At 37.1% G+C, this 27,983-nt stretch overlaps 1 protein-coding gene across 3 annotated transcripts in view; it reads left to right on the top strand.

Moving 5' to 3' along the window:
* Positions 1 to 15,625: 15,625 nt before the first annotated feature.
* The window catches only part of PDE9A (phosphodiesterase 9A), a 169,770-nt gene continuing 157,412 nt past the window's right edge, over positions 15,626 to 27,983 (top strand). The window contains exon 1 of one of the 3 annotated variants that reach the window (XM_072614866.1): positions 15,626 to 15,773. In XM_072614866.1, coding sequence (XP_072470967.1) covers positions 15,705 to 15,773 — 69 coding nt within the window. In that variant the 5' untranslated portion in view covers positions 15,626 to 15,704. The remainder of the gene's footprint in view (positions 15,774 to 27,983) is intronic. The other 2 variants (XM_072614868.1, XM_072614869.1) reach the window with 2 other exon arrangements.

Genomic DNA, 27,983 nt, shown 5'->3' with positions numbered 1-27,983 from the left:
TTCAGCCATCCCCCAATTGATGTGCATCCCCTTAGTTTCCAATTCCTAGCCATCACAAAAACAGCTGCTATAAATATTTTTGTACATCTGGGTCCTTTTCCCATTTTTATGATCTCTTTGAGGCACATTACTTTTAATGACCCCAAAACTCTTTTAAGAACAACATCCTTCAATTATCCCACATGGTTATGAATACTTATATGGTATGAAAGAAGGAATACTGATCTGTTAAGAATTAAAGTTGCCTATGGGCATCAAGTTAAGAAAACTTGCATGGCAATCCTACCTCCAACACTATTTGTGTTAACCTGAGCAAATCACTTATTTTCTATGTGCCTCAGGCAACTGCTAGGATCTATCTACTAAGTCACAGACTAGTTTCATCTAATGTAGAGAATCCCTACACTGAGATTTCCTCACACCAGAGAAATTAACAAATTCTAGTATCTGTGTAAGAATAAATGTAGTAAAATGTTCAAACCACCAGAGGGCATTCATAAGTGAGTTCAGACTCTTAGAACTGTACATTGTCTTAGACTGTGCCACGTTAATGGTGCATTCATTGTTGATATCCTCCAGCTAAACTACTACTTGGTTCAATGATCTGACTCTCCCCCTTCTACTCCAGAGGTTGTGCTGACTGCTCCAAGCCTGTCAAACTAAAATAGTAACAGTTTTCCATGCCCCCAACCAATTACCCATACATTTCAGCTGCTGCTCATACCTTACTATATCTGCTACGTTTGCCCTCAAGTACTTTTGCAAAACCTGTAGAAAGTAACACTGGCTCCCTGCCTTTGTCTCTGTGGCTCTAGCCCCCAGTTTAGCCTTCCTGAGCAAATATATATCTTGTCTCTAAAGAAGAATTCGTTCTCTTCTCCTCACTGCTATCTACACAGCTAAGTAGTGCACCAGATAGCCAGGGGGTCTTCTTAGTCAACAATGTTATCATAGGTTAATGATTTAAAACAAGATATACATATTTGGAAATAGAACAAAAGTTTCCAAACTCTAGTTGTCTTTCAAACAACACAGCAAAATAAAATGGCAGTAGGGAGTGGGTAAATAGCACATATGGACATCTGGCTGATCATGGGAGAAGGAGAAAGGGAGGAGGAGAAAACCACTCTCACTTCCTCTTAGATCAGCTTTGGTCAGCAAAGCAAAATCAGTAAAATCATGCTCAGAATGTCTCCATCATTCTTTGCTCTGGACCAGTGTTTCATTCATGCTTCCTCAACTCTGACAGTTTTCTCCTCCTCTTTCCAGTTCAAGTTCAGGAAAAGATCAAGAACTTGGTAATGCCTGAGAGACTGTATTGCCAAGGCAACATTCCCAGCACCAAAGGCATTTATGAATATATTGGCGTAGTTCTGAATCACAAAGTATCACTGACTCTATGTAGAAGACAGAAGAAAAACGTTTATTCAGACACCAGAAAACCAAATCCCAACACTAGAAAGCCAAATCCATCCTAGTAACCAAGAAGTCAATACACATTATCACTACCACTCCCAAGCTTCTCCCCACCCTGCCCCTGCTGGGGCCTTCCCACAAACAAACACTCACAAGACTAACTGTGCTGCCCATGTCCTCTCTCTCCTCCAAGTTAAATGCTCTCACCAACTTCCTCCCAGTTCTGCTCCACCCTTCCTGTTCCACCTGTTCAGCAAGCTCTTCCTATCATCATATGTGACTTAAGTTTCCATGTGATTTAAGCGGTCACGTGGGTCTATTAATGAATGGGAAAGATCTTCCCATTTAAATTACCATCACAGAGGCTGATTTTAGATCAAAATTTTTATCACTCTCAGTAATTATTAACAATACATATAACATAAAACTAATAAAAATAATAAAATTCATTTGGAGAAGCAAAAGATCTAGATTGTCAAGGGAAATAATAAAAAAGGATAGGAATGAATGGGGAATGATACTTCTGGACATCAAACTATTTTATAAAGCAGCAGTCATAAAAGCCATTTGGTATTAACTTCTCCATTAAAAAAAAAGTAGACCAATAGAACAAACTAGAACAGGAAGAATCAGAAATGGTAGAGCTCATTAATCTAGTTCTCAATAAACCAGGTCTGTGGACCTCTCTTTCTATCCTCCTAAGCTGCCCTGCTCTGTGACTTTGTTGGTTATTTCACTCTGACAAATTTTTCTGAAGCTGTTTAGAGGGGTGTATTGGGAGAACTCAGCAAAAACATTTTTTTCATTCTGCCATCCTGGTTCCTCCCCTACCTCACCCGCTATTACATATATTTTTGGATTTTTTTAAGTGTACTAATAAGTTTTATTAATTGTAGCATCTCAGGTGCTGAAAAAATCAAAAATCTGTTGGTAGGTCTGCTTTTCCAAAATGACAGTGCCTATGGGAGGTTTCTTGTATAACATTCAAAGTATGTGCCTTGACTCTCCCTTTCTGTTTTGTATTCCCTACTTCTATCTCCATACATCCACAGCATTATAAGTCTGGGCTGCCTTTCTAGGAATTGCACAAGCCCACATGCAATGAGACATCACATTACATTCTATGATATTCTGTATAGCTTGTTTGGTTAAGAATTCTTTCTTTGTCCTCAGCTGTGAAAGTTTGTTTCTTTTTCTGCTCTTCTAACTTATGTGGTGGACAGCTAGGTGGTACAGTGGATAGGGCTCTGGGGTTGGAATCAGGAAGACATCTTCATAAGTTCAAATCCGGCCTCAGACACTTACTAGCTGTGTGACCCTGGGCAAGTTACTTTGCCAGGCCTAGAGGCCTGTGGGCTACCCGAGTCTTCTTACCTCACCTCCCGAGGTCTTCGGTTGGCCAAACTGGATGCTCGTATGAGAGAAAGGACGTTCCAGAGTCGAACAAGGGTTGAGCTTTATTTCAGGGTCTAGTTACAAGTGCAGGGGAATTCTTCCTTAGGAGGGAAAGAGAAAGATCTCCCAAGGAGGCAAAGATCTTACAATAAGAGATTGGAAGTAGAAGTATAAGCGGGGAGAGAGGGGGAGGGGAGAGAGGAGGGAGGAAAAGCGGAGCCTTGTTGTCCTGTCTGCTCTGCGCCCCTCCGCCCAAGAGAGCTTTCAGGCTTTTCTGATCCTACTTAAACTCTCCAGCAGCATAGTTTGCATCTGAATACCGTGCTGTTAGATAACAATAGTGTGCCCAGATCCGGGACAATCTCGAGGGCGGGGAGAGCTCTCTCCCATCACGTTTCTCACGGGAAGAGGCGGAAATACACGAGATAGCTCGGTTCACCTCGATTCCCAGCCGTTTCCTGGGGGGGTCTCGTGAGAACTCTAAGATTTAGAAGTTCCCACCTTTACCCGCCCGAGACTGTCCACATGGAATTGAGCTTCTAATCCCAGCATTACTTAATTCTGTTTACCTCTGTTTCCTCATCTGTCAAATGAGCTGGAGAAGGAAATGGTAAACCACTCCAGTATCTTTGCCAAGAAAACTCCAAAAGGGGTCACAAAAAGTTGGACATGACTAAAACAGCACAACAACAATTTGTGTGGTATGAGAAGTTGATCTAAATTTAACTTTTTCTAATCTGATTTCCAATTTTCCCAGAAGTTTTTTTGAGCCCTTACTCCAGTAGTTACAAGTGTTTGGGTCTGTTGATGTTCCCGGGTCTTGGAATCTGTTCCACTGAACATGTATTCCATTTCTTTTTAAATTAAGCTTCTTGGGTAGTTTGATTGGTTTGGCAGTGAATAAGTAAGTTTAGTTAGGAAATATTGTCATCTTTTTATTTTATTATCACATTATTATCCATGAGCTGCTAATATCTTTTCTTTTTTTAAAAAATTAATTAATTATATTTATTTTCAGCATTGTACAATCACTACCATGTAACTTAGATTTATATTTTTCCCTCACTCCCCCATCCCTCCTCAAGGCAGCATACAATTTTGTATAGGTTCTACACATACATTCCTATTAAATACATTTTCACCATAGTCATGCTGTGTTGAAGAATTAAAATGAGTGGAAGAAATCATCTAACAAACCAAAATGCAATACACACACACAAGAAAAAAATGGGCTGCTACATTCTGGGTTAAATTCCATAGCTCTTTCTCTGGATGTGGAAGACATTTTGCTTTAGAAAACCATTGGGAATTTTTTTTTATGTCCTTGCATTGTAAAGAAGTTCCAGAAAAGTCTGGAGTCTACCAGAAAAAACTCTTGCACACTGTGGTCATCGCTGCGCACAAAATTCTCCTGTCTCTGCTCCTTTCACTCAGCATCAGTTCATATAAGTCTTTCCAAGCCTCTCTGAAGTCTTCCTGTTCATCACTTCTTATAGCACAATAGTATTCCATTACATTCATATACCGTAATTTATTCAGTCATTCCCCAGGTGACGGGCATCCCCTTGATTTCCAGTTTTTGGCCACCACAAAGAGAGCTACTATAAATATTTTTGTACATGTGGGACCCTTTCCCATTTTTATGATCTCTTGCAGATACAGTCCTAGAAGCGATATTGCTGGGTCAAAGAGTATGCGCATTTTTGTAGCCCTTTGGGCATAGTTCCAAATCGCTGTCCAGAAGGGTTGGATCACCTCACAGCTCCACCAACAGGGCAATAATATCTTTTCGATAATTTAGCACTGTATTCTTTGAAATACTAAACTCCATGAACATTTATTATTTTTCCCTTCTACTACTTCAGCAAATTCAGTTTCAGTCCTCTGGATTCTTGATTTATCATTGCAACAATCAATCAGATTTCTAAAATCTTTCACAAAATCTCTGAGGCTGACCATGGTAACCATAATGAAAGCTATACCATGAAAAATCACAGAGTACTTCTCAGTAGCATACATCTATCTAGGTCACTCATACATGCATATCCAATGATTGGCTTCTCTCCTTCACAGGTTTCTGGGATATGTTAAGACTGCTGAGGACCTGAAGAACACTTTTAAATTCATTCAATTTTCATTTTCATAGAACACTTAGTTTTCCCTCTCTCTCTTTCCCTCCTAGCTCTATGGGAAAATCTCTTGGCCTGAGCAAATGTCTTATGAGATTTCAGTTCTAGAAAGTATAATCAAGCATTAAGAGGAATATAATAGGACAGGAAATGCATTTTCCTATGATCCTATCAATGATACATCAAAAAATCTGTGATTTTATCAACATGGGCATTCCCTCTCATAATGTATATCACATTTACTTAACACTTTAGTAAGCAACAATCCTTTTGAAATGATATGATTAAAAATAATGTATCACAATCTTCTTACAAGACTCTCTGATCTTAGTCAATGGCCCCAAAGTTCAAAACTAGATTTGCCAACATAGTATGATCGGATGACCTTTGTGCTTTGTTGGCATAATCTGTGAGAATACTTAAGTGCCTACTATGAGCCAGATCCTGTTCTAGGCACTGAAGGTGAAAGGACAAAAGCAAAACAATTCCTGTCCTCAGGGAGCTTATATTTTATTGTGGAAGAACAACATAAAAATGAAATAAGTATGCAAAAGATTAAACACTTACATATGTGTGTATGTGTAATATATATACATATATAACAAAATTAGAAATATAATATGTGAAGAGAGAGCATGGGCAACTACAGGTATGTTGTAGGAGATATTATTTGAGTTAAAGTGTACAGAGACTCTAAGAGGTAAAGTTTGGAAGAAGGGCATGCCAACAATAGGGGCATAGAGGATTGAGAAGGAATATCATGGATTAAGAACAAGCAGGAGGGTTTGGCTCAAATGTAGACTGCATGAAGGAGATTTAAGTACAATTTACCTGGAGAGGAAACTGAGGATTGTTTCACTGAAATTAAATAGCCAAAGAGATCACTGGTGGACTGGTCAAAAAACAAGTTGACAAAGTAGTTGTTTTCTCCAACTTTCAGCAACACCAAAATCTTTTTTTAAAGGAATTGTGTGTCATGTAAACTTCAGAGTAATTGAAGATGAATTGCCCAAGATAAAAATACAACAATGCCTCACAGGTTTTTAAAAATCATGAAGTAACATCAGAGAACATAAATGATTAGAGATGCCTTTCAGCATCCCCAAGCAAAGTCATTGGCTTTTGTCTAGATCCCTACATGCCTTTCCAGTAAGGATACCCTTATTCACATACACACACACATACACACACACACACACACACACACACACACACAATAACAGACACTTTAAATGAATAATTCACAAAAATAAGAAATAAAGGAAATCACTGGAGATTATTTTACCCAACCATGTGCCAATAAAACTGACAACAATAAAATGGATGAATATGTACAAATATAAAAATAACAAAACAAGAAATAGAGAATTTAAATAGCCCAGTTCTAGAAAAATATGAACAAGTTGTAAACTTCCAAAGAAGGGAAAAAGCAAACATTATGACTAGAAGGTTTTACAAGCCAGTCCCATCAAATATTCAAAGAACAATTAATTCCCATATACTATAAACTGCAAAAACTAAAGAATATGATATCCTGTCAAATTCCTTCTGTGATATAAATGTGGACTTGATACCTAAGAAAGGGGAGTCAAAACAGAGAAAAATACAGCTTGATGATTTAAGTTAAAGTGTTGGTAAGAGCTTACAGCAACATTTCATAAAGATCATACATGATGACCAAGCTGAATGTATGCCAGAAATGCAGACTTGGTTAAATATTAGGAAAAATATAACTGATCAAATTAATAACATGAACAACAAAAATCAAGTAATAATATCAAAAAACCATAAGAATGTACAATACCAATTTCTATTAAAATCACCAGAAAACAAAGAAACAAATGGGCCTATCTAAATCCAAGAGCTAGTATCATGTGCAATGCGGATAAAAACAAGAGTCCTTTCTAATAACATTAGGGTCAAAGCAAAAATGTCTATTCTCATCACTACCAGAATATAGTGCCAGAAAGCTGAGTTACAACAAAAAAAATGTATGTATGCTAAAAAACAAAATTTTTGATTTCTGTTGGCTTACTTCATGGCTTAAAGAACTTTAGAGAGACAACAAAAAGGAATTGAAACAATTAATAACTCCATTGATGTAGCAGGCTATAAAACAAATCCACAAACATCATGATCCTTTCATATGTTATCAATAAAATTCAGCAAGAGGATAGAAAAGGAATTTTTTAAAATAACTATAAAATGTACAAATATTTGGAAGTTCAACTATCAAGAAGCACACAGATATTATATGAATATAGCTATGAAAATACTTTTTACATAAAGAGTTCAATATTTAGACGGATTAATTGCTTGTGGTTGGAAGATATTAGTATAATAAAAATCACAGTAAAATTTATTTGTTTTTCAAATTTAATGCTATGCCAAGCAGTCTTACAAAGGATGCTTAACAAAATTCATCAGGAGGAACATATTTCAAAATATCAAGAGAAATCACCAAAAAAATGGAAAGAATGGAACTTAACAGTATTAGACATTAAACTAAACTATAATCATCAAAATTATAGTACTACTCAAAACATGGAGAAGTTGACCAGTGGGACAAATTAGGTACACAAGATACAAAAGCAAAAGAACATAGCACACCTGTTCCCATAGGTTTAACTATCATCTTTATGCAAATGACTCCAAGATCTATATATGCAGACCCAAGTTCTCCCTTGAATTTCAGTCTTATGACACCAATTGTTCACCGAATATTAAATTGGATGTCCCTGGGGACATCTTAAATTCAACATGTCCATAACTTTCCCCATAAGTCCATGTTTTTTTCCAGTTTGGCCTAATTCTGTCTAAAATATCAAATTCCTTCCTTAAAGTACCACTGTTTAAAAGAGGGAATTGGTGGTAGGTACCACCTTAAATGGTGTCACTCATGTGGAAAATGAATAGGGTTTGCTTCTGAAGGACAAGAGAATTGGCAATTATTTAGATATTCTGCTGTGGCCTGGTTAGTAGCACCCTTTATTCGTTGACTATGTAGCCAGAATTGTCTGCACTTTTTAAATTGAGCATAGTCTGGGCTTTTTCTGCATTCTTCTCTGAATGTGATGGCCACCTCTCCTCCTCTTCACCCCACCCCTTCCACCATCCTATGACATGTAACTCCAAGAAATGAGCCTGGAGTTTTGCCTTTTTTCATCCATCTTTGAGCTATATGAAGTAGAGCTTCTGACCCAAGTGATAGAGGCATAGGGATACAGGAGCAGAGGGATCCAGGATGAAGCCCTGAGAAGCAAGGATCCAAGATGATAGCCCAGTGTGGCTTTGGTCTTGAAGCTGATGGGATTCATGCTGTGTTGGAATTGAGTTAAACTATAAGCTTAGTCTCCCTCCATTCCCAAGAGACCAGTAGGGAAGATTATACCTCCAAGGTGCTGAGAGAAATGTTTGTGTCTGTTCTTGCTAAAGTTATTTACTTGTTAAAGTAAAAATCCCTTTGAAAAAGATAATCTTATGTTAAGTAGGTAATGGAACTTGGATACTAGTCACTGGGTCCCCTAAAACTGGGAAAACACAGTTGATCAGGGCTTGAGGCAGTGGCAGAGTACATATTCATATATATATATATGTATATATATATATACTTCTCAGAGCCAGAAGGCATCGCAACCCCCTTGACTCAGTGCCTAATCAACTTAGTACCAAAAGTTGTGGAAGCCTTCCCACAAACAAGCCTCCTCCTTAGGCAAGTCCTGCCCCCAATAGGCTCCACATGAGGCCTATTAACGGGCAGGGAAGATCTTTAACATTATAGCAGGAGCCTTTAATGTCCTTCTTTCAGTTTTTAACAAATCTAACAAAAAGATAAACAAAAGAGAAAATACAGAATTGAACAAATTTCTGGGGAAACTAGAGTTAAAAGACTTATGATGTCTTTCTAAACAGAATGCTAAAGAATATGCATATTACCCAATATCACATGGAAATTTTTACAAAAGCTGACCATGTGTCAAGGCACAGAGATGTTGTAAATAAATGTAGAAAGAAAGAAATAGTAATATCTTTTTAAGACACAAATAAAAAAACATAATCAATCCAGGGAGCATAAATTAATGACAGAGTCAAATGAAGATTTACCAAAGACATTCTAAATAATTAGTAAACCAAAGACAGGTCGCCAGGGATTCGGGATCTTCTAGGAGGACCCAGGTTTAATGGGTTTAGGTCAATATATTCACTTATGGGTCACCTTTCAGCCTGCTACTTGACTACTCTCTATATTTAATCTCATTATCCTGATCTCCAGGGTAATTCAGAGTATATGTTCATATAGTTCCCCATTAATTAATAAAATTCTAACACATCTCTTAATTAACCAACTAAGTCTGCAGTCTCCACAAGTTTTTTAAACATTACTTTATTTTAAAAACTGGGAAGAAACCTCCTTTTCTAAGCAGCAGCAATTCATAACTTTTTTCATATAAAATCTCTTAAATGTCATGGCATTAAATATTAAAGTAACCATAGATATAATTTATTAACCATCAAATAAATAATAAAACAAAGACATAGATAATTATTACCAATATTTTAGCTGTGAGTATAATCACAACCAGAGCTATCTCAAACCCAAACTAAAATTGCATACAATTTCACTTAAGAGAACATAGTCCCCACACAATTTAATTCACTAGGACAAAAAAAAGTCTCCTTGTGAGAATTTTCTTCATCCTCTTCTCTTTTTTATTTTTATTTTTAATTTGTGGAATAAAACAAGCATTTCCATAACATAGTACAATGAAAAGATGATTACACATGAAAATGCAAATCTACTATGCACAACAACAATATACAACAAAAGAATCATGTAAATTCCTTTTTTTCTTCCCTCTCCTTCCCCTGTTGCCCGAGAGATGGCTACCATTAGGCACAAATAGGTATACATGTAAAATTATCTTATATATACTTCTATTTATCAGTTCTTTCTCCAGATGCAGATAGTCTCTTTCTTCATATGTTCTTTAGAGTTAATTTGGGTATTTATAATAGGCAAAAGAACTTATTTGCTCAAAACTGTTCTTAAAACAGTATTGTTTTTAGTGTATACAATGTTCTCTCAGTTCTGCTCATTTTACTCTCTATTATTTCACGCAGGAAGTAGAGAGTGGGATGCATGGTGTTGGCAACAGAGCAGATGATGAATCCCTTGTTCTTCCTTGTGGTCAAAGATAGGGACTGGTGAAGTCTTAAGCTGAGATACTCACCCTCGAATCATCAGTCAAGTCAGCTTTGACCCAAGTTTAAGCCCAATGTTGAGCATATTATCTTCTCCTAAGCGGAGCTCTGAAGGGTTCTTCTTCTTCATCTGGTCACCAATGTGAAATGTAAGGAGAGGCAGGGAAGATCTCTGGTCCTGCCTGATAGTCAAAATCAGAGTTCAGTCAAGTCCTGGACCTGGGCTAGTTATATATAGGTGAGGTGTGGTCAAGGTACTCACTCAACAATCATCAGCCTAAAAGGAATTTTAATGATTCTTTGTCCTATCCTCTTATTTTATAGCTGGAGAAATTTCAGAGAAGTTCAATGGCATACCCATTTGAATTAAAATTCCAAGAACACAGAATCAAAAGAATTAGTACATATCAATCACTTACTTATCATACATAAACTTCACAAGATAAATGAAAAAGCATATTTACATGTCAGTTTAATGTGATATAGACCAACATTTCACAGTATTTTTCTACTCCACTATAAAATTTAAAAGAGGTCATAGACTTACCGATGAATAAAGATTCAACAAGCATTTATCAGTGTATTGCCCCTATGAGAAAGGCACTGTATTTCATGCAGGGAAAGATAACAAAGATAAATTATGTGGTGTTTCTCAAGCAGCTTAGAAAGAAAAAATATTAGCAAAAAATGAAGGCTGAAGCAGACATCTAAATCATTCAGCTAGCTGTAGCTCCCAAAAAAATAAGAATTATTTATATTTTTTCTGAATTAGCTGAAAGAAAAAATAACTTTTAAAATTATACAAATATAGAGTTGGAAGGCTCCCTTACACACTACCTAACCCACTTTTCATTTTACAGATGAGGAAATTGAAGCCCATGGAAGTCTGAAGTGACTCGCTGAAGGTCTTATAGGTGGTAAATTAACAAATCAAAACTCAAACCTAGGTCCTCTGATTCCAAACCCGTATTCTAGATTGATATATTAGCATAGCAGGGACATATGATTCTACTATATGACGACCAAAATTTTAAACCTCTTCTAATGATCAATTTCAGTCTTCTCAGGACCCATTAATTTATTACCAACTTTGTATGCATGTTACTGAACCAGACATGATAAAAAGAGATTCAAATCTTGTGCTCCACTGGTCTTACTATGCAACTTAGTAGAGTTGGTGTTTTAATCATCTACCTGTTCCCTTTTCACATTTGGTTATGCAACTGGCCTTAAGCTGGTCAAGCAGAATCATGTGACAGTCTCATCTGAAAAAGAAAGAACTTGTTTTATCCTCCGAAAATATTATGCAATAATGCTTCCCCCCCCAAAAAATGTAGGGAACTTAATTATAGTATAAAGATATTATATCCCATGCTGTGGGAGGGATACAAAAGATAACAACTGATATTTATTTACATGTGCTTGACATTATCCCATCGCATGGAATTCATTTCTTAAATAAGCTATATGAGGGTCGAGTCAAGCCTCAGAACAATCTCTGCAGCGTAATTTTTCCAGCATTCTCAGGATGCAACGAGCCCATCTGTACCTGTCTCTGCACAGGCTGCTCCACTTTGCAGAGGAACTCAACAGGTGCTGCACAGTATTAAGGACAAAATTAGCATTTGAGTCTATAGATCATGCTGCTCTGCTCAAACATCTGAATTAAAGTTTGTATTCATTCTTGCCAAGTGACATCTGGCCTTGCCTCTAAGAGAGTATTCGCTGCCTTTGCATTTATCCCTCTTAGGCTCTCTGACATGCTCATCACTTGGTCAGCCTCAGGGATCTTCCAGAATCACAGAATCACTCTTATGGATCCAACCCATGTCCAGAGGAAAAGTCAATTTGGGGCTCATGGTATTTGTATACCACATGGGGTATGGCCTCTGCCTTACTCATAGATGAGGTAGAATTCTTTAGTATAATTGTGATATTTAATCTCTCCATAGGAATGCCTCCTTGAAATAGAAAGGCTCACATTTCTTTAAGCAGTTCCCCATTCTCAAAGGTTGGACAAGTCTGAAATTGCCAGAAATAACTAATATCCTATTGTTAATTCCTCAGGAATATCTCCATGGTCAAAATCCTCAGGCAGGATTATCTTAACTTCCTGTCTCACCTGCCTTCACATCAGTGGTCTTAATTGTATAATCTTCCATTCTTTTCACTTTTCTGCCCAATATCCTTCAAATATCCTTATTCTAGGTCTATTCCTGTTATTAGGAGACTTCTATGCTTTTCAACTGCAAAAGGAAAACAATAGCCCTGAAATATCTCAGCTTTCACCTTTTCTAGAGATTGTTCCATTATGTGCCCACATTAACACACAAATATTCATACAATTAACAAATATACAGTATTGCAGCAAAGATGGTCTATGGGACTAATATATTGTGCTTAAACAATACAACAGTACAGCAAAAGACATGAATTCAAATCACAAAAACAGTTATGTTTCAACATAACATTAGACTGAAGCCAAGCTTGTTACACTTCCAGAAAAAAATGATATAAAGAAATAAAAATTACATTAAAAATACCCCAGGATATAATCAAGAAAAAATAAAATTGTGGTTCGAAAAAAATTCTACTTCCTAAGAAGAGAAAAATAAAAGAAAAGTGTAAATAAGTGTTTTCCAAAATGCAAAGACAAAATCTCATTTTTTTGCAAAAAATCTGACCATGGGAGGGAAAATGCCAAAAATTTTCTTTCTAAATCAAGAATATTTCCCAAGCCTCAGTTTGCTTGTCTGAGGCAATGCCCATTCAATCACTAAGGATTAAGAATTCAGACAAAAGAAGATGGTCTTATGATTCATGATCACAAAAATGTTGGTAGGCAAGGGGAAGATCCTCCAACTGTCCAACCAGAAAGATAGTACAAAACAAGTGCAGATTTTAACTTATTTAAAGCCTTCAAAATCTTAACAGTAAGCCTCAAAAGTTTTGGACTAGAGGCTTTCATTGGTCATTCAATAAAAACCTGAAGTTGTTTGAGGTTACAAGTATAATCAATTAGCACCATTTAAGCAAAAAAGGACTAGTCCAAAGGGGAAAAAAAAATAATGAAAGTGGCCCAGGACAGAAAGTAAATTGTTCTAGCTTTTAGAAAAAAAATCTAACCAGTATCTTGCAAAAATAACCGACCAAAAATGATATTCCTGTGGAGCGAGCCCCTACATATAGCAGAATCAAGGGGTGGGGTGTGGAGTGGCTTACAGGGAGGCAGAAGAGACATCTCTAGTCTAGTTTCTCCCCTCCACTCCCCCACATCCTCCTCCAAGGGAAACTTTCAGTCCTGTTGGAAGGTGAAGCAGAAGGTTGGGGCCAGATGCCACTCTGTTCTCTTCAAAGGGAGGAGTATCAGGCGGATCAGAAGTATATCTATTGCTCTCTTAAATATTGTTCATTTAGGGGATATGGCCAGATTCCATCTAATTTTGGATTGTTTTGTCATTTGAGGGGAAAGAGGACTCCAATATCCAAGGCTTGACTCCTATCCCACCTAATGGCAGTTCCACAAGGAACATACATAGCAAATAATAATGATAATTATTATCCAAATTGTGGCAAAACAGAAATCAGAGAAAGTATACATAGAACATATACCAGACAATACAGAGTGAAATGAGCTTTTCCTTTGGGATAATTCAGCTCAACCAAGATAAAATGTCCTTGTTCTCACCTAAGGGGAAACCTCTTGAAGTCTCTAAAGTAACAAGCTGGGAAATAGGGACATAAAGGAGAACAGTGGCTCCTTTCATGTTTTCCCAGTCTTTTCCTTCAGCACCCTGAAGTGTTGGTATCTCAGATCCCTTCTCTTGAAGGTGAAAGTCACAAGTACCTTAATGATTAGTCCTCAAAAGGGGCTGAAAACTGAAGGGCTTCCTCACCAACTCCAGCTCTTCCTTTACTCAGGGCAGCATCTCCACTAATGGGAATAGCACAGTAATAGGCTTTGGAAAGGAAGTTACTATTCCAACAACTCTTTCTGTACTCCACCTCCTAGATGCTGAAACTGAGGTTCAGACACAATACAGATCATAGGTGTGAGAGGCAGGAGGTAAACCCAGGTCACTCCTGACCTACTGACTATTGCAATAAGAATAAGGCAAAGACATTCTCAGAGAGGGTGGGTGGAGAGGGAAGAAGGAAGAGAATTTGGAACTCAAAGTTTTAAAAACAAATGTTAAAAACTGTTTTTACATGCAGCTGGGAAATAAGATATATAGGCGATGGGGTATAGAAATCTATCTTGCCCTACAAGAAAGTGAGGGGGAAGGGGATAAGGAAGTGAGGTGAAAAAAGGGAGGGCAGATTGGAGGAAGGGGTAATCAGAATGCATGCCGTCTCAGGGTAGGAGGGAGAGGAGAGATGGGGAGAAAATTTGTAACTCAAAATCTTGTGGAAATGAATGTTGAAAATTAAAAATAAATAAATTAAAGAATAAAAAAGAATAAAGCAAGGAGCTTACAACCTAGCTGGAAAGTTAACATTTATATACAGTAACTATCATAAAAGGTAGAATATATAGCAAACAAGGTGCTAGAGGAGTTCAGAGGAGAGAGGTTACTTCAGTCTAGGGTTATCAGACAGCCAAGAAGGATTTAGTGCTTCCTGTATGCCAGGCACTGAGCTAGGAATACAAATACAAGTGGAAAAAAAAAAGCCTTGCCTTCAAGGACATTACAATCTAATTGGGGAATAATGTCCATGAAGATACACTGCTCAAGGGCATGGTAGAGAAAAGAGTGCAGGGAGAGGGAAGGGTGCAGAGAAGCCCTGCATGAGTACAGAACATTAGTTCAACCTAATCTTAAGAGACCTAATGACCACCTTTTTCTTCCATTAGCATCAAAACTTCAAAGGCTTAGGAAATCCTAGGCCACTGAGAGAGGCATTGACTCCAGGCTCCGCTATCACAGGACCCTAGAAGGTGGATAGACTTTATTAAATGATCAACTCCTCTGTTACGAGGGGTCAAATTCCCAGCTACTGCTCTCCTTATCAGAGGCAACATTTATGCAATGAAAATCCTCTGCCCCTTCTATTTCTCCCCTCCGTATTCCCCTCAATCTTCCTATTCCATTAGATCCTTGGGAATCCCCATCTTGTTGATAACAAATGACTCATGACCTTGAATCTCATCACTTCTCAATCTTTCCACTTTCTTGGACTAGAAGAAACATGGATCTCCCCAGAAAATACCATAGTCTTTGCTACCCTCTTCCTGTGCCCAAAGTTCCCTCTCTCACAGTCCTCAGTAGAGTGGATGAAAAGGGGAGGGAAGAGGATGAGAGAAGAGGAGAAGGGAAAGGAAGAGAGGGGAGGAGAAAAGAGAGGAGTGGTCAAAATACAGGAGTGATTGAGTAGGGGCCATAAACACTGAACTCTCTATTATATAGAACAGAAACACTAAAAAATCCGTCTGTGGTGGCTCAGCTCTGGTTGGTTAATCTTCCCCAACCCCCCTTTCCTTTCTCCCTCCCACTCTCTCCCTCCTTTTTAGACTGCTGGGGCATTTGGAAAGTACAGTAAAAAGTAGCTGCTCAGTAGAAGATGGGATCTGGCTTTTCAACTTACCGACCCAAGGCAATTTATTTGGATGTTGATGGAAGAATTCAAAAGGTACCCTTACTTCTCTGTCCTTGTCTTTTTGGCAGAAAGCTCCATGGGAATATTCATTCCCCCTTCTGTATTTTCTGTGTCTTAGCTTTCTGAATGCTGTATTGCATCTGCTGCTTGCCGATTAGGGGTGCCTCTCAGGGTTTGAATGGCCCCGATGGCAGATGGCCCAATACGGTGGGTTGAAAGGGACCTGCCACTCTGTGCCTCCCCTGGGTTTCCAAGAGGGAAATAATTCTTCTTGGAAAAGAATAACAAGGTCTTCATGCTGCATGAACTCCTGGGTCAGTGTGCAAATGCCTGTGATAATTGTTTTCTTGGATTCTTCCCCAGGCTTCTGTATAGTGCCAGCGTTTTCACTCCTGTGCCAACTTTAGCATGTGCAAAGAGAGGTCCTTTTCCAGTTTTCATCCTTCACAAAGGACACTGTTAAGTGGTGCTGAAAATATGATGCATTCCTTGAGAACAAAGATCATGGGGACAAAGCTTTTTATTTTCTGTTTCTTAAGCACACTCCCCCTTTTTAACTAACGGATTATTGTTTTTCATGAAAATAATTTTATATTAACATTCAGATAAAACAAACAATAGCACAGAAACATGCACATATTACATACATAGGATTTAGTATATTCATGTCTTTCAATATCTGAGCCATGCTACATCCTCAGTCAGCCAAGAAGCAAGTATTATTTCAAATACAGTTAACAGGAGGTAGCTTCGGGAATTACAGACCCCGACTGTTGGAAATGGAAAGGACTGTTCCATCCCTGCCTGTAGGGTAGGCAATCTCTGAGAGAATTTATCATCATAAATTATTGTTGATATTGTGCTATTTCTGCTTTTCCAAATTCCAAGCATCCATGCTAATATATTTTTCTAGTTTTTTTAATTTCATTCCCCTTCCCTTCTTCTGTAACATGTACCCTTCTTATTCACTTAGAAAGGAAATCAAGAATTAATTTCTCCCTATCTTAAAATGAACTCTAGCCTGAACAAACATTTATGAATTCCTTTGTTTCATTCTGATTGGCAGGGAATGCCCTCCTCCCACCCCCAAATTGTGTTTAAGGTTGAGCAGATTAGAAGAACATTTAAAATGTTCTTGAGAAAATGTGAGGTAATATTATACCTTGGGCAAATTTTTAGTTGGATTTTGCAATGAATTGCTGCCAGGTCTTCACTGATACCAAAAGAATAGCCCTGAAAGTGAATCATGGGGATGGGGGAGGGGAAACATGATGGTCTATCAAAGCTGTATGGTTTGGCTCACTCCTGAAAATATGTATGTCTTGCTCTCTGTTGAGATAGAGCTAAAACGAAAAGTCTAGAGCAAAATGAAAAGTATTGATGTGTCCCTCTCCTTCTCCCCAGCCCCAACACACACACACAGACACACACACAGACACAGACACAGACACAGACACACACACACACACACACACACACACACACACACACACCCCTCTTCCCTTGCCATTTGAAGCTACATTTGCCAACCTCCCTTCTCCAACAAATAAATGAAATTAATATCCTGCCAAGCTCTATAAATGTCAGATTTAATCTGACCTGATCACTGGGTCTGCCTTTCCAATTGTTAAATAAATGGCTATTTTGAGCTAGACAATAAGCATTTCCTAAGACTAATCCTCCAGGTGTCCTTTTCTACAAATGAAGAAGATAGAGATAAAATAAAATTATACAGACCTGGCTGCCAGGAGTGAGCCAAACTAAGGTGAGATAGGTTTTGTTTCATCAGGGTGATTAGAGAAAAAGGAAGTAAGCTTCACTTTTCGAGCTAGTCAACCATTTAAAATCTTGGTTTTAAAAATCATCTATTCCAAGTAGAAACATTGGATCTACAGTCAAAAAACATAGGTTCAGATAGATCATAGTAGGTTTTTTTATTTTTTTTGTTTTTTTATTTTGAATCAATCATATTATCCATACTTGCCTTCTTTCCTCATCTGAAAAATGAGAGAATTCAATCTCTAAATCCTATAGAGAAAATTTCTTAAAACTCTGTCAATAGTAAACGACAAGCCAGAACTTGAACTCAGATCTTCTGACTCTCAAGTCAAATTCAGTATAACATAGTGTCATTTACTGCACCACATTAGTCTATTATTATTATAATAACTTTTTCTTGTATAGCACTTTTCACTTTACAAAATACTTTATTTCTGTTACGTCTTTTTATCTTTGTAAAATTATATAAGGAATGCAATTCTAGTGTTACTATCTCCCTTTTTCAGAGGTATAAATTGTGAATCAGAGAGAAAATGGGACTTGCCTAAGGTCCCATACTAACTGGAAGAATCTGTGACATTATCTAGAGCTCCCAAACTCATATATATATATTTACTGCATATATATAAATATGTATACATATAAATATAAACACACACATATATAATCTGTCACTCCTTGTTCATTCTCACTATCTTACACTACTTACAATATTATCAATAGTAATCATGTTTCATGATTACACTATAAAATCTTTAAAAGTACGTTGAAAGTGACCCAATTAATTAGCACCAAGTGAAAAGGGGTTATTACCTTGTATTTTGCTCTGCTTCTCATAAAAATGGAAACACGATCTGGATCCAGACAAATGTTTCTGGACTAGCCAATTCCACTAGACTGAAAGTGATATACCATATTAATATTAATAAGCCAGAGAGTATCCAGAGTAGGACAATCAAAATGGAAAAAAGGTCTCAAGACCATGTTATAAGAAGATCAGATGAAAAGAACTAGGAGTGTTTAGCCTTGGAAAAGAGAATAACTGGGGCATATAATACCTTCCATCAAGAAATTGTCACACAGAAGATGCAGACTTGTTCTCTTTGGCCTCAGAGAATAGACTTAAGACCAAAGAAGTGAGCATGATAAAGAAACAGATTAAGACTTGCTCTAAGGAACACCATCCTAATGATGAGAGCTTCCTACAAAAAGCTCCCTCTTCATTGATGATGTTCATGTGGAGTGAGTCATCAGTCATCAGATATGCTGTAGTGGAGATTCACTTTGCATATTCTTATTTAGTATTCTTCCCCAGTTACATGTAAACATAATTTTAACATTCAGTTTTAAAGTTCTGAGTTCCAAATTCTCTCCCTTCCTCCATCCCCACTGCCCCTCATTGAGAAGACAAGCAATTCAATATAGGTTATATATCTGAAGTCATGCAAAACACTTCCATAATAGTCATGTTGTAAAAGACTAATATTTCCCTCCATCCTATCCCCGTCCCCGTTTATTCCATTCTCTTTCTCCTTACACCTTGTCCCTCCTCAAAAGTGTTTGCTTCTGACTACCTCCTCCCCCATCCACCCTTCCTTCTATCAACCCCCTTCTCTTATCTTCTTATCTCCTACTTTCCTGTGGAGTAAAATAGATTTTTATACCCAATTGAGTGGGTATGCTATTCCTTCTTTGAGCCAGTTCTTATGAGGGCAAGGTTCACTTATTCCCTTTCATCTTCCCCCTCTTCCTTTCCTCTGTAAAAACTTTTTCTTGCCTCTTTTATGTGAGATAATTTACCCCATTCTATCTCTCCCTGTCTCTTTTTCCCAGAACATTCCTCTCTCACCTCTTAATTTTATTTTTTAGATATCACCCCTTCATATTCAACTCACATCTGTACCTTCTGTCTAGATATACTCCTTCTAACTAGCCTAATAATGAGAAAAGTATTATGAGTTACAAATATCATTTTTCCATGTAGGAATGAAAACAGTTTACCTTTAATAAGTCCCTTATGATTTCTCTTTCCTGTTCATCTTTTCATTCTCTTGAGTCTTGTATTTGAAAGTCAAATTTCCTACTTAGCTCTGGCCTTTTCTCAAAAATACATGAAATTCCTCTATTTCATTGAATATCCATTTTTCCCCTTATGAATTATATGCAGTTTTGCTAGGTAGGTGATTCTTGGTTGTAATCTTAGCTCCTTTGACCTCTGGAATATCATATTCCAAGCCCTCTGACCCTTTAATGCAAAAGCTGCAAAATCTTGTGTTATCCTGATCATGGCTCGACTATATTTGAATTGTTTTTCTGGCTACTTGCAATATTTTCTCCTTGACCTAAGAACTCAGAAATTTGACTGTAATATTCCTGGGAGTTTTCATTTCTGTGATCTCTTTCAGTAAGTAATTGGTAGATTTTTTCAACTTCCATTTTACCCTCTGGTTTTAGAATATCAAGGCAGTTTTCCTTGATAATTTCTTGAAAGATGACATGTAGGCTCTTTTTTCAATCATGGCTTTCAGGTAGTCCAATAATTTTTAAATTCTCCCTCCTGGACCTATTTTTCAGGTCAGTTGCTTTTCCTTTGAGATATTTCACATTGTCTCTTTTTTTAAATTTTGTTTTATAATTTCTTGTTTTCTCATAAAGTCATTAACTTCCATTTGCTCCATTCTAATTTTTAACAAATTATTTTCTTCACTGAGTTTTTGGACCTCCTTTTCTATTTGGCCAATTTTGCTTCATAAGACATTCCTCTCCTCATTGCTTTTTTTGGATCTCTTTTGCCATTTGATCTAGTCTGTTTTTAAGGTGTTACTTTCTTCACTATTTTGGGGGTCTCCTTTAGTAAGCTGTTGACTCATTTTTATGATTTTCTTGCATCACTCTCACTTTTCTTTTTAATTTTTCCTCTACTTCTCTTACTTGATTTTCAAAATCCTTTCTGAGCTCTTCCATGGCCTGTGACCAATTCATATTTTTCTTGGAGACTTTGGATTGTAGGAGTTTTGACTTTGTTGTCTTCATCTGAGTGTGTGTTTTGATTTTCCTTGTCACCAAAGTAAGTTTCTATGGTCAGAGTTTTTTCCATTGTTTGATCATTTTCCTAGTCAAATACTTGGCTTTTTAACTCTTTGTTAATGTAGGACTCTGCTTCCAGGGTGGAGGGCGATCTGTCCTGAGCTTCAGGGGTTTTGTGCAGCTGTTTTCAGAGATATTTCTAGAGAACTGAAATTTTTCAGTTCTTCTAAGGTGATATGATCTAAGAAGAGGTGTTTACTCCTCTCCTGGTCTGTGGTCTGCTCTATGAGTGACCACAAGTCCTCTTTTCTGCTCTGAAACTGTGAGGGTCTCCTCTCCACTGCTGATGCAAGATCTGCTATACCGGTGCTCCTCCTTGCCCCAGGACTGCTCTACCCAAGACTGTGACCCAGATCCAAGTGTGCACAAAGCAACAGAGTCTGCCTCAAAGACACCCCCTGTAATCTCCTTCTAGCCAATTGTTTGAGAGTTCCAGAAGCAGCCATTGCCACTGCCACTGAGGATGATGATTCAGTCATTCTCAAGCTCTGCTCCTGGTTTACTGGGACCTGTGCTGTGCTGGAGCAGCCTGAACTGGACTGCACTCCTCTCTCACCCAGGTCTGACAGACCTTTCCTGCTGACCTTCTAAGTTGTCTTTGCCCTCTGTGGACTGAGAAGTCTGGAAATCATCACTGCTGCCAGTGATTCAATTCCCTGAGGCCTGTTTCTGGTTTTTTGGGACCCAGTCTACACTGGATTGACCTGCACTGAACTGTGCTTCTCTCTCCACCTGGTATGATAGACCTTGCCTGTTAACTTTCCAGATTGTCTTGGGCTGGAAATTTGTTTCACTCTGTCTTTTTGTGGGTTCTGCTGCTCAGTAATTTGCTTAGAGTTATTTTTAAAGGTATTTGGAGGAGTTTAGGGGAGAGCTCAGATAAATCCCTACCTTTACTCCTCCATCTTGCCTCCACCTCCCCACTTTGCATATTTTCTCATATACCATATACAGGAGCAATTGAGAGTGGACAGAGGCTATAAAAATTGAAAGGCTAATCTTATATTTTCATTTTTCTTCATCATATTCAAATATATTACAAGCCCCTGACTTCATACTTGCATTAGGTGCTGTAGAGAGACAGCCTTACTTAGATTGTATTAGATGACCTCTGAGGTCCCTTTCAGATTTGAAATTCTGTTATTCTATAAGTGGCTAAATTCTCACTCTTTGTTACAGTTCTCCTCAATCTTCCATATTAAGGATACACTACGCTCCTTGACCCTTTATTGTGAGGATCCAGAAGGAACTCCTGAAGTTTAGGAGATAAGAAATAATGCTGCTGTACTGGGGTGTGGGCAGGGCATGGTTAGAAAAAAATCTGACTGCTGGAGGTCTGAATTGGAAGGGACCTTAGAGATGGAGTTCTAATCCCCCATTTTACAAATAAGAAGTGGAAAAAAAGGGATGTGCTCAAAGTCAAACAATAGACATTGGAAAGGACAGAATCAGGTGACCAGTCTAATAGTGTTCATTTCACTATGTCATGCCCATACAATCATACACACCTTCCTTTTAGAAATGTTTGCTGGTCCTGAAGAATAAGAGGAGCGTGCCAGTGATTTCTGATCATAAGTCCTTCTAACCTTTGGAGATTTGACGGTTTTATACCACGTATCTTGTGGCCCAAGGACATAACAAGTCTACATTTCAAATCCCCTCAATTCCCAGCAAGGCTAAAATTGTTGGCCTTGAGATTAGTTGGGTCCACAAATGACCAGTTGATTAGAATCAAACTGTTGGAGACCCACTGATATAAAAGTTTTCTTTAAGAAAGTTTCTTCTGACATACAACTGTGCTGGAACATTTGATTTGATTCCATTCCTAACTATACGGCTCTGACCATAATAGCATCACATACTCGTCAAATCTCAGTTTTCTCCTTTTTAAAATGAAGATGGTTTTCTTAAACATAGTTCTGATGATCTTACTCCCATACTCAATAATTTTAAGTGACTCATTACCGTCTCTAGGACAAAATATTAATTCTTTTTTAAAGCCCTTCAGAAACAACTTTCCTTTCTAGCCTCATTATGCATCATTTTTCTTCCCACACCCTACTATCTAGTCACAATTGCCTTTTTGCAATTCTTCATACATGATATTCCCTCTCCTTTCTCTAATTTTGTACTAGCCATTCTCGGTGATCTCCCACTTAATCTCGAATTCATGAAGTCCTTTATTTCTTTGAAGACTCAGCTCAGTCAGTACTTCTTACATGCTGACTTTTCTGCCCCACCAACAGCTAGTTTGAATTTTTTTATTTATTCTGTATATGCATAATTGTATATTGGTATCTCCATGCTATTTCCTCTGATAAAATATAATCTCCTTGAGAGTGGAGACAATTTCATTTTCATCTTGTATCTCCAGCTCCTTACGTAGCGCATGGTATATAGTAGTCATTTCTTAAATGCTTATTATTGATGGATTGATTGGTATTCTGAGGGTCAAAAAAATAATAATAGATAGCCTTGTAACTATTTTAATTTTATTTTTAAAATTTTGTATTGTCATCTTTTGCTTTTACATCACCTATGTTTCCCAGTATATCCCTCACAGAGAAGGGAGAAAGCAAGGAGATACATTCTTAAATCTTTTTGATTCTTATTACTGACTAAGAAATTAGAAAGAAAAAAACATTTACAAGGGAGACAATTAAACTCAATAACATCAAGTTCAATAAACCCAAGAAATAAGTTATTTTGGGAAGAACTCCCTTTTTGACAATAATTGATGAGAAAACTGGAAAGGGATTTGTCAAAAATAAGAATTTGGCAAATAATTTGCACCATATTCCACAACAAGCTCAAAATGGATATATAATCTGACCATATGAAATAAAGCATTTAAAAAAATTTTAGAAGATGACTGGGCCACAAACTTTTGACAGTTATAGCTAAAGGGAAGACTTCTTAACCAGAAAAAGGATAATACTCAATTATGTGAATAAAATTACTGTAAACAGGGTACAAAAAGAAGTGACTGGGGAAAAATGTTTCAATTAAATATATCTGATAAGGATCTGACATCCAGTATATATAGAAAACTAACACAATTATGTAAGATCAAAAACAGTTTTTTGGGAACTCATAGAGAAAGCTAGCCTTTGAGACAGAAAAACTTCAGTTCAAATTCAGCCTAAGGCATTGACTAGCTGTGTAACTCTTAAAAGGGGGCAGCTAAGTGGTGCAGTTAATAGAATACCGATCTTGGAGTTGGGAAGACTCATCTTTCTAAGTTCAAATATGGCTTCAGACACTTAGTATGTGTGTAATCCTGGGAATGTCACTTAACTGTTTGCTGTGGTTTCCCCATCTGTAAAAATGAACTGGAGAAGGAAATGGCAAACCACTCTAGTATCTTTGCCAAGAAAACCCCAAATGGAGTCACAAAGAGTCAGACATGACTGAAATGGCTGAACAACAAAAACCACTGGAAAAGTCATTTCACTTCTGTCAGCTTTAGTTTCCTCATCTGTAAAATGGGCATTTAGGGTTAGGGTTGTGAGGATAAAATGAGGTGATTTGGGGGAAGTTCTTTGCAAATATTAAATCACTTTATAAATGTTACTTGTTTTATGATTGTTATTCTTCAAAGGATAACTTGCCAAAAAGATATAAACAAACTCCAAAAAACTTTTCAGACTACTAACAACCATAAAAAAGATGACTAATTCATTAAGAAAGGAAAGATACAAGTCAATGCAATTCCCAAGTTTCATCTTATACTCAGCACACTGGCCAAGATAACAAAATGTGGAAACAGAAGAGTTGTGGAAAGACAGGTCACTAACACACTCTTGATGAAGTTGCAAATTAGTCCAACCATTCTGGAAAGCAGTTTGGAATTATGCTAAGAAAATGATTTTAAGTGTTCAAATTTTTTGACCCAAATATCCCACTGGTAGGCATAATTTCCAAAGAGGTCAATGACAAAAGAAAAGTCCAATATGAACCAAAATATTTATAGTAGCACTTTTTGTAGTAACAAAGAACTAGATGCAAAGAAGAATGAGTAAATAAACTATGTACATTAATGTAATAGAAAATTACTATGACATCAGAATCTGATGAAAAGAGCAACACATAGGCAAAATTTATCTGAATTGATATGAAGTAAAACAAACAAATATGAGAAAATATTGACTACAATACTGTAAATGGAAAGCTCAGCAACTAACCTATCGAAATTCAGAGCTCTCATATCAAGGGATACAGAAAAAAACCTTTGACAAAGTACAACATTCATTTTTGCTAACAACTCTACAAAGCATCACCCAAAAAGAAAATTTTTGTGGTGCAGAATAGGAAGGAAAGGGAATGATAGCTCCTTTTATGGTTTATTCAAAAAACTATCTGCAAGATTATGGAATATGTATAAGTATGTCTTATATATTATTACATAATATGTGTATATAGTATGTATAGAGAGATACAGAAAGAGATTTTATGCTATGAATTGTGTCATATCCACAAATGTGTTTGGAGTCATACAAAATCTTACAAAAATGTTTTTCCCCCGGGGAACAATTAGAAAACAGTCGATATGTGCAATGTTCTATAAAAACTAGAAAAAAAAATAGCTCAGTAAGCTAAGCATAGTTCTGAGTTTATAGATTCTGTGAAATAAAAGAATTGGATTAGATGCTTTTGAAGGTTTTTTCAAAATCTAAATCTTTGATCCTATGATCCTATATAGAATTGCATTTTGAACGTAGAATGAGCCATCAATAACTGCCATAATCGTTATTTGTTGAGAAGCTTCTAAGGTAGACAAGTAGAACTGGTGCCTAGATTGTTCAGTCTAACTGGCCAGACTCTGCCCCTGGGAGACATTTGTTCCAGGTAACAAACACAGGAAACTTAACACTTTAATTTAGATTCTTCTCAGTCCTAAGAAGTGATGTCTTTGAAAGTCCTGCTTCCAGCTTGCTTCAAAGCGTTGGGAGTGCCCCACAAGCATTTTCATCCCCCTCACAAGAAGACTGGATGCACTCCCATTTAACCTCATTTTCAGTCTCTCTCTTCTAGGTGTTTTGTATCTGCTGTTCTTTGGGACACATTTAATGCTGAGGATAGTTGTTTAGTCATTCCTATTTGTCTACCTCATCCCACTACTGCATGGTAAAAATGCTTCTTATCTGCTCTAGAATGTTATATCAAGTGATAAATAATCATAGTAATCTATGTGGTTGTAGCTCCCAGGCTCCAGCCAGCAAAACACTTCAGTGTTAGATATGCCCTTCTTCCCTTCTGATTCTCTGCCATCAGTTGCCTTTTTATTACTGATAAGTATACCCAGCCTAGCAAAGGTCTGTGGCTAGCTCTGTTTATTAAAAAAAACAATTCAAATATTTAAAACAAATAAGGGTAAGTAGACTTACCTCAAACCCAGAAAGAAAGGCTTCAGGATTTCATGAGTAAAGTCAAATGGAAGAGATACAGAATTATCATCTTGGGGGGGGGGGGTTAGGAGATTTCAAGTACCCTGACTTTCTGAGTTTTAGCATCTTTCTTTGGGACAATGCCTTCAATCTTCTCTTTCAAATTTTCAGTTCCAGGAAACTCTTTTTCCTGCTCCACACATCTTCTAGACATCTCATCATGAGTTGGGTTCCTCTTCAAGTCTCTCTCCTAGACTTACCTGAAGTTTACACTGAGGCTTGGTCTATCAGTCTTCATCTGATGGTGTGGCACTCAAGGGATTCATTGATACTCCATAAAGGGACCTGACAACCAGTTTTACAACTGATCTTATCTTCCCTCTTTTCTGTGATTCAGTTTATAAAAGAGCAACCACATTACAATCTCCTTCCAGTTAAACATACACTGTCCCCAGTAAATAAATTGATTTTTGTCTATACCATAACTCCAAATGCTAGTGACCACAAGTCTAAATTGCATGCGTATTATGTGCACCTACAATATTATTACATACCTATAGATACCAATAAATATGCCTAAAAATAAATGCCATAGTAAAATAACCTGAGCTATATAATAACAGAATATATATATTACGCATGTAAATAGTATATGCAAAGAAACAGTAAAATGATGCACAGCCAATGGACAAATGGCTCTATTGTGCACAAACATGCAGCAATTACCACATGTATTAGTGAAAATAGGAAATGAAATGCAAGGTACCTTTCAAATTGACATTGTCTTCTTCCACACAAATAACTTCTTTTTCTATTGCCATTTCCACTCCTATGTCAAGAACTTTTTTCTGTCTGCTTATGAGACAAAACAAAAAAAAATTTCCACTTGTTAAATGACTGCATGAGTCCTACCCATCTTACTTCTTTTGACTGAAGGATGAAGGAAGCAACTAAATTTTTTATCAGGCATATTTTGTCAGCTCCAAGGTCAAGAAGTGCCTTAGACATAGAGGTCTACAGATTTCTTCACACTTCCATAGGTGGACTTACATAGTAGGGTCCTGTATTTTCCCTTTTAAAAAAAAATCCATAGTTGTTTATCAAGAGAATGTTTCTATATGGCTACAAGTTGTGATCATTACTGCATTATGGTAAATAGAATAAAGCCTGTCTCTGTCCTTGTAACAGTTCTTCAAGTCCTCCATTGCCCTCTTCCATGCTTTATAGTGTTTTTATATTCTAATTGTCTTTGGTTGCCATTTGGCAAAGAAATCAGATTTTAGGTTCTTTTCGCCTACTCATCTTTACGATTGATGTATATCATTTAAAATTCAGTACAAAATAGTAACAGTCTCAGCTGCTATTGGTTTCTTTATCCATTTCCTATTTTTCACCATCTATAGTTTCTTTCAGTATGTTCAGTTGGAACTTTTTGGGTTATGTGAGCAACAAGATGGCAGGCTAGACATTTTTTTTAATACCCACCAACTCTCAAATTTCCCCCAAATAGGCATTAGTAGAGGAGAACAATTGAAGTTAAATCTATGGTAAAAGAAAGCAAGAAGCCTGTCAAGTCTTCCTCTGACAACTGCCTATTCACATCTTTTGACCATTTATCAACTGAGAAATGGTTCTTCTGATGAATTTGAATCAATTCCCTATATACTTGAGAGACCTTTGTCAGAAAAATATTCTGCAAAATTTTTTCCCAGTTTCCTACTTCTAATTTTAGCTGCATTTTTTTTAGCTTGTTCAAAATCTTTTTAATTTTGTTTAACCAAAATTGTCCATTTTACCTCCTGTAAACGTCTCTATCTTTTGCTTGCTCATGAGCTCTTCCCCTATGCATTGATCTGACAGGGATTTTCTTCCATGTTTCCTAATTTATTCATAAAGTTACCCCTTGTGCTAAAAGCATGTACCCTTTTGGAGCTTGTCTTGTCATATGGGGTAGAATGTTGGTCTATAAATAGTGTCTGCCAGATTGCTT

Source organism: Notamacropus eugenii, chromosome 5, assembly GCF_028372415.1.
Source record: "Notamacropus eugenii isolate mMacEug1 chromosome 5, mMacEug1.pri_v2, whole genome shotgun sequence".
Taxonomy (NCBI): Eukaryota; Metazoa; Chordata; class Mammalia; order Diprotodontia; family Macropodidae; genus Notamacropus; species Notamacropus eugenii.
This window is presented reverse-complemented; position numbering and strand designations above follow the sequence as displayed.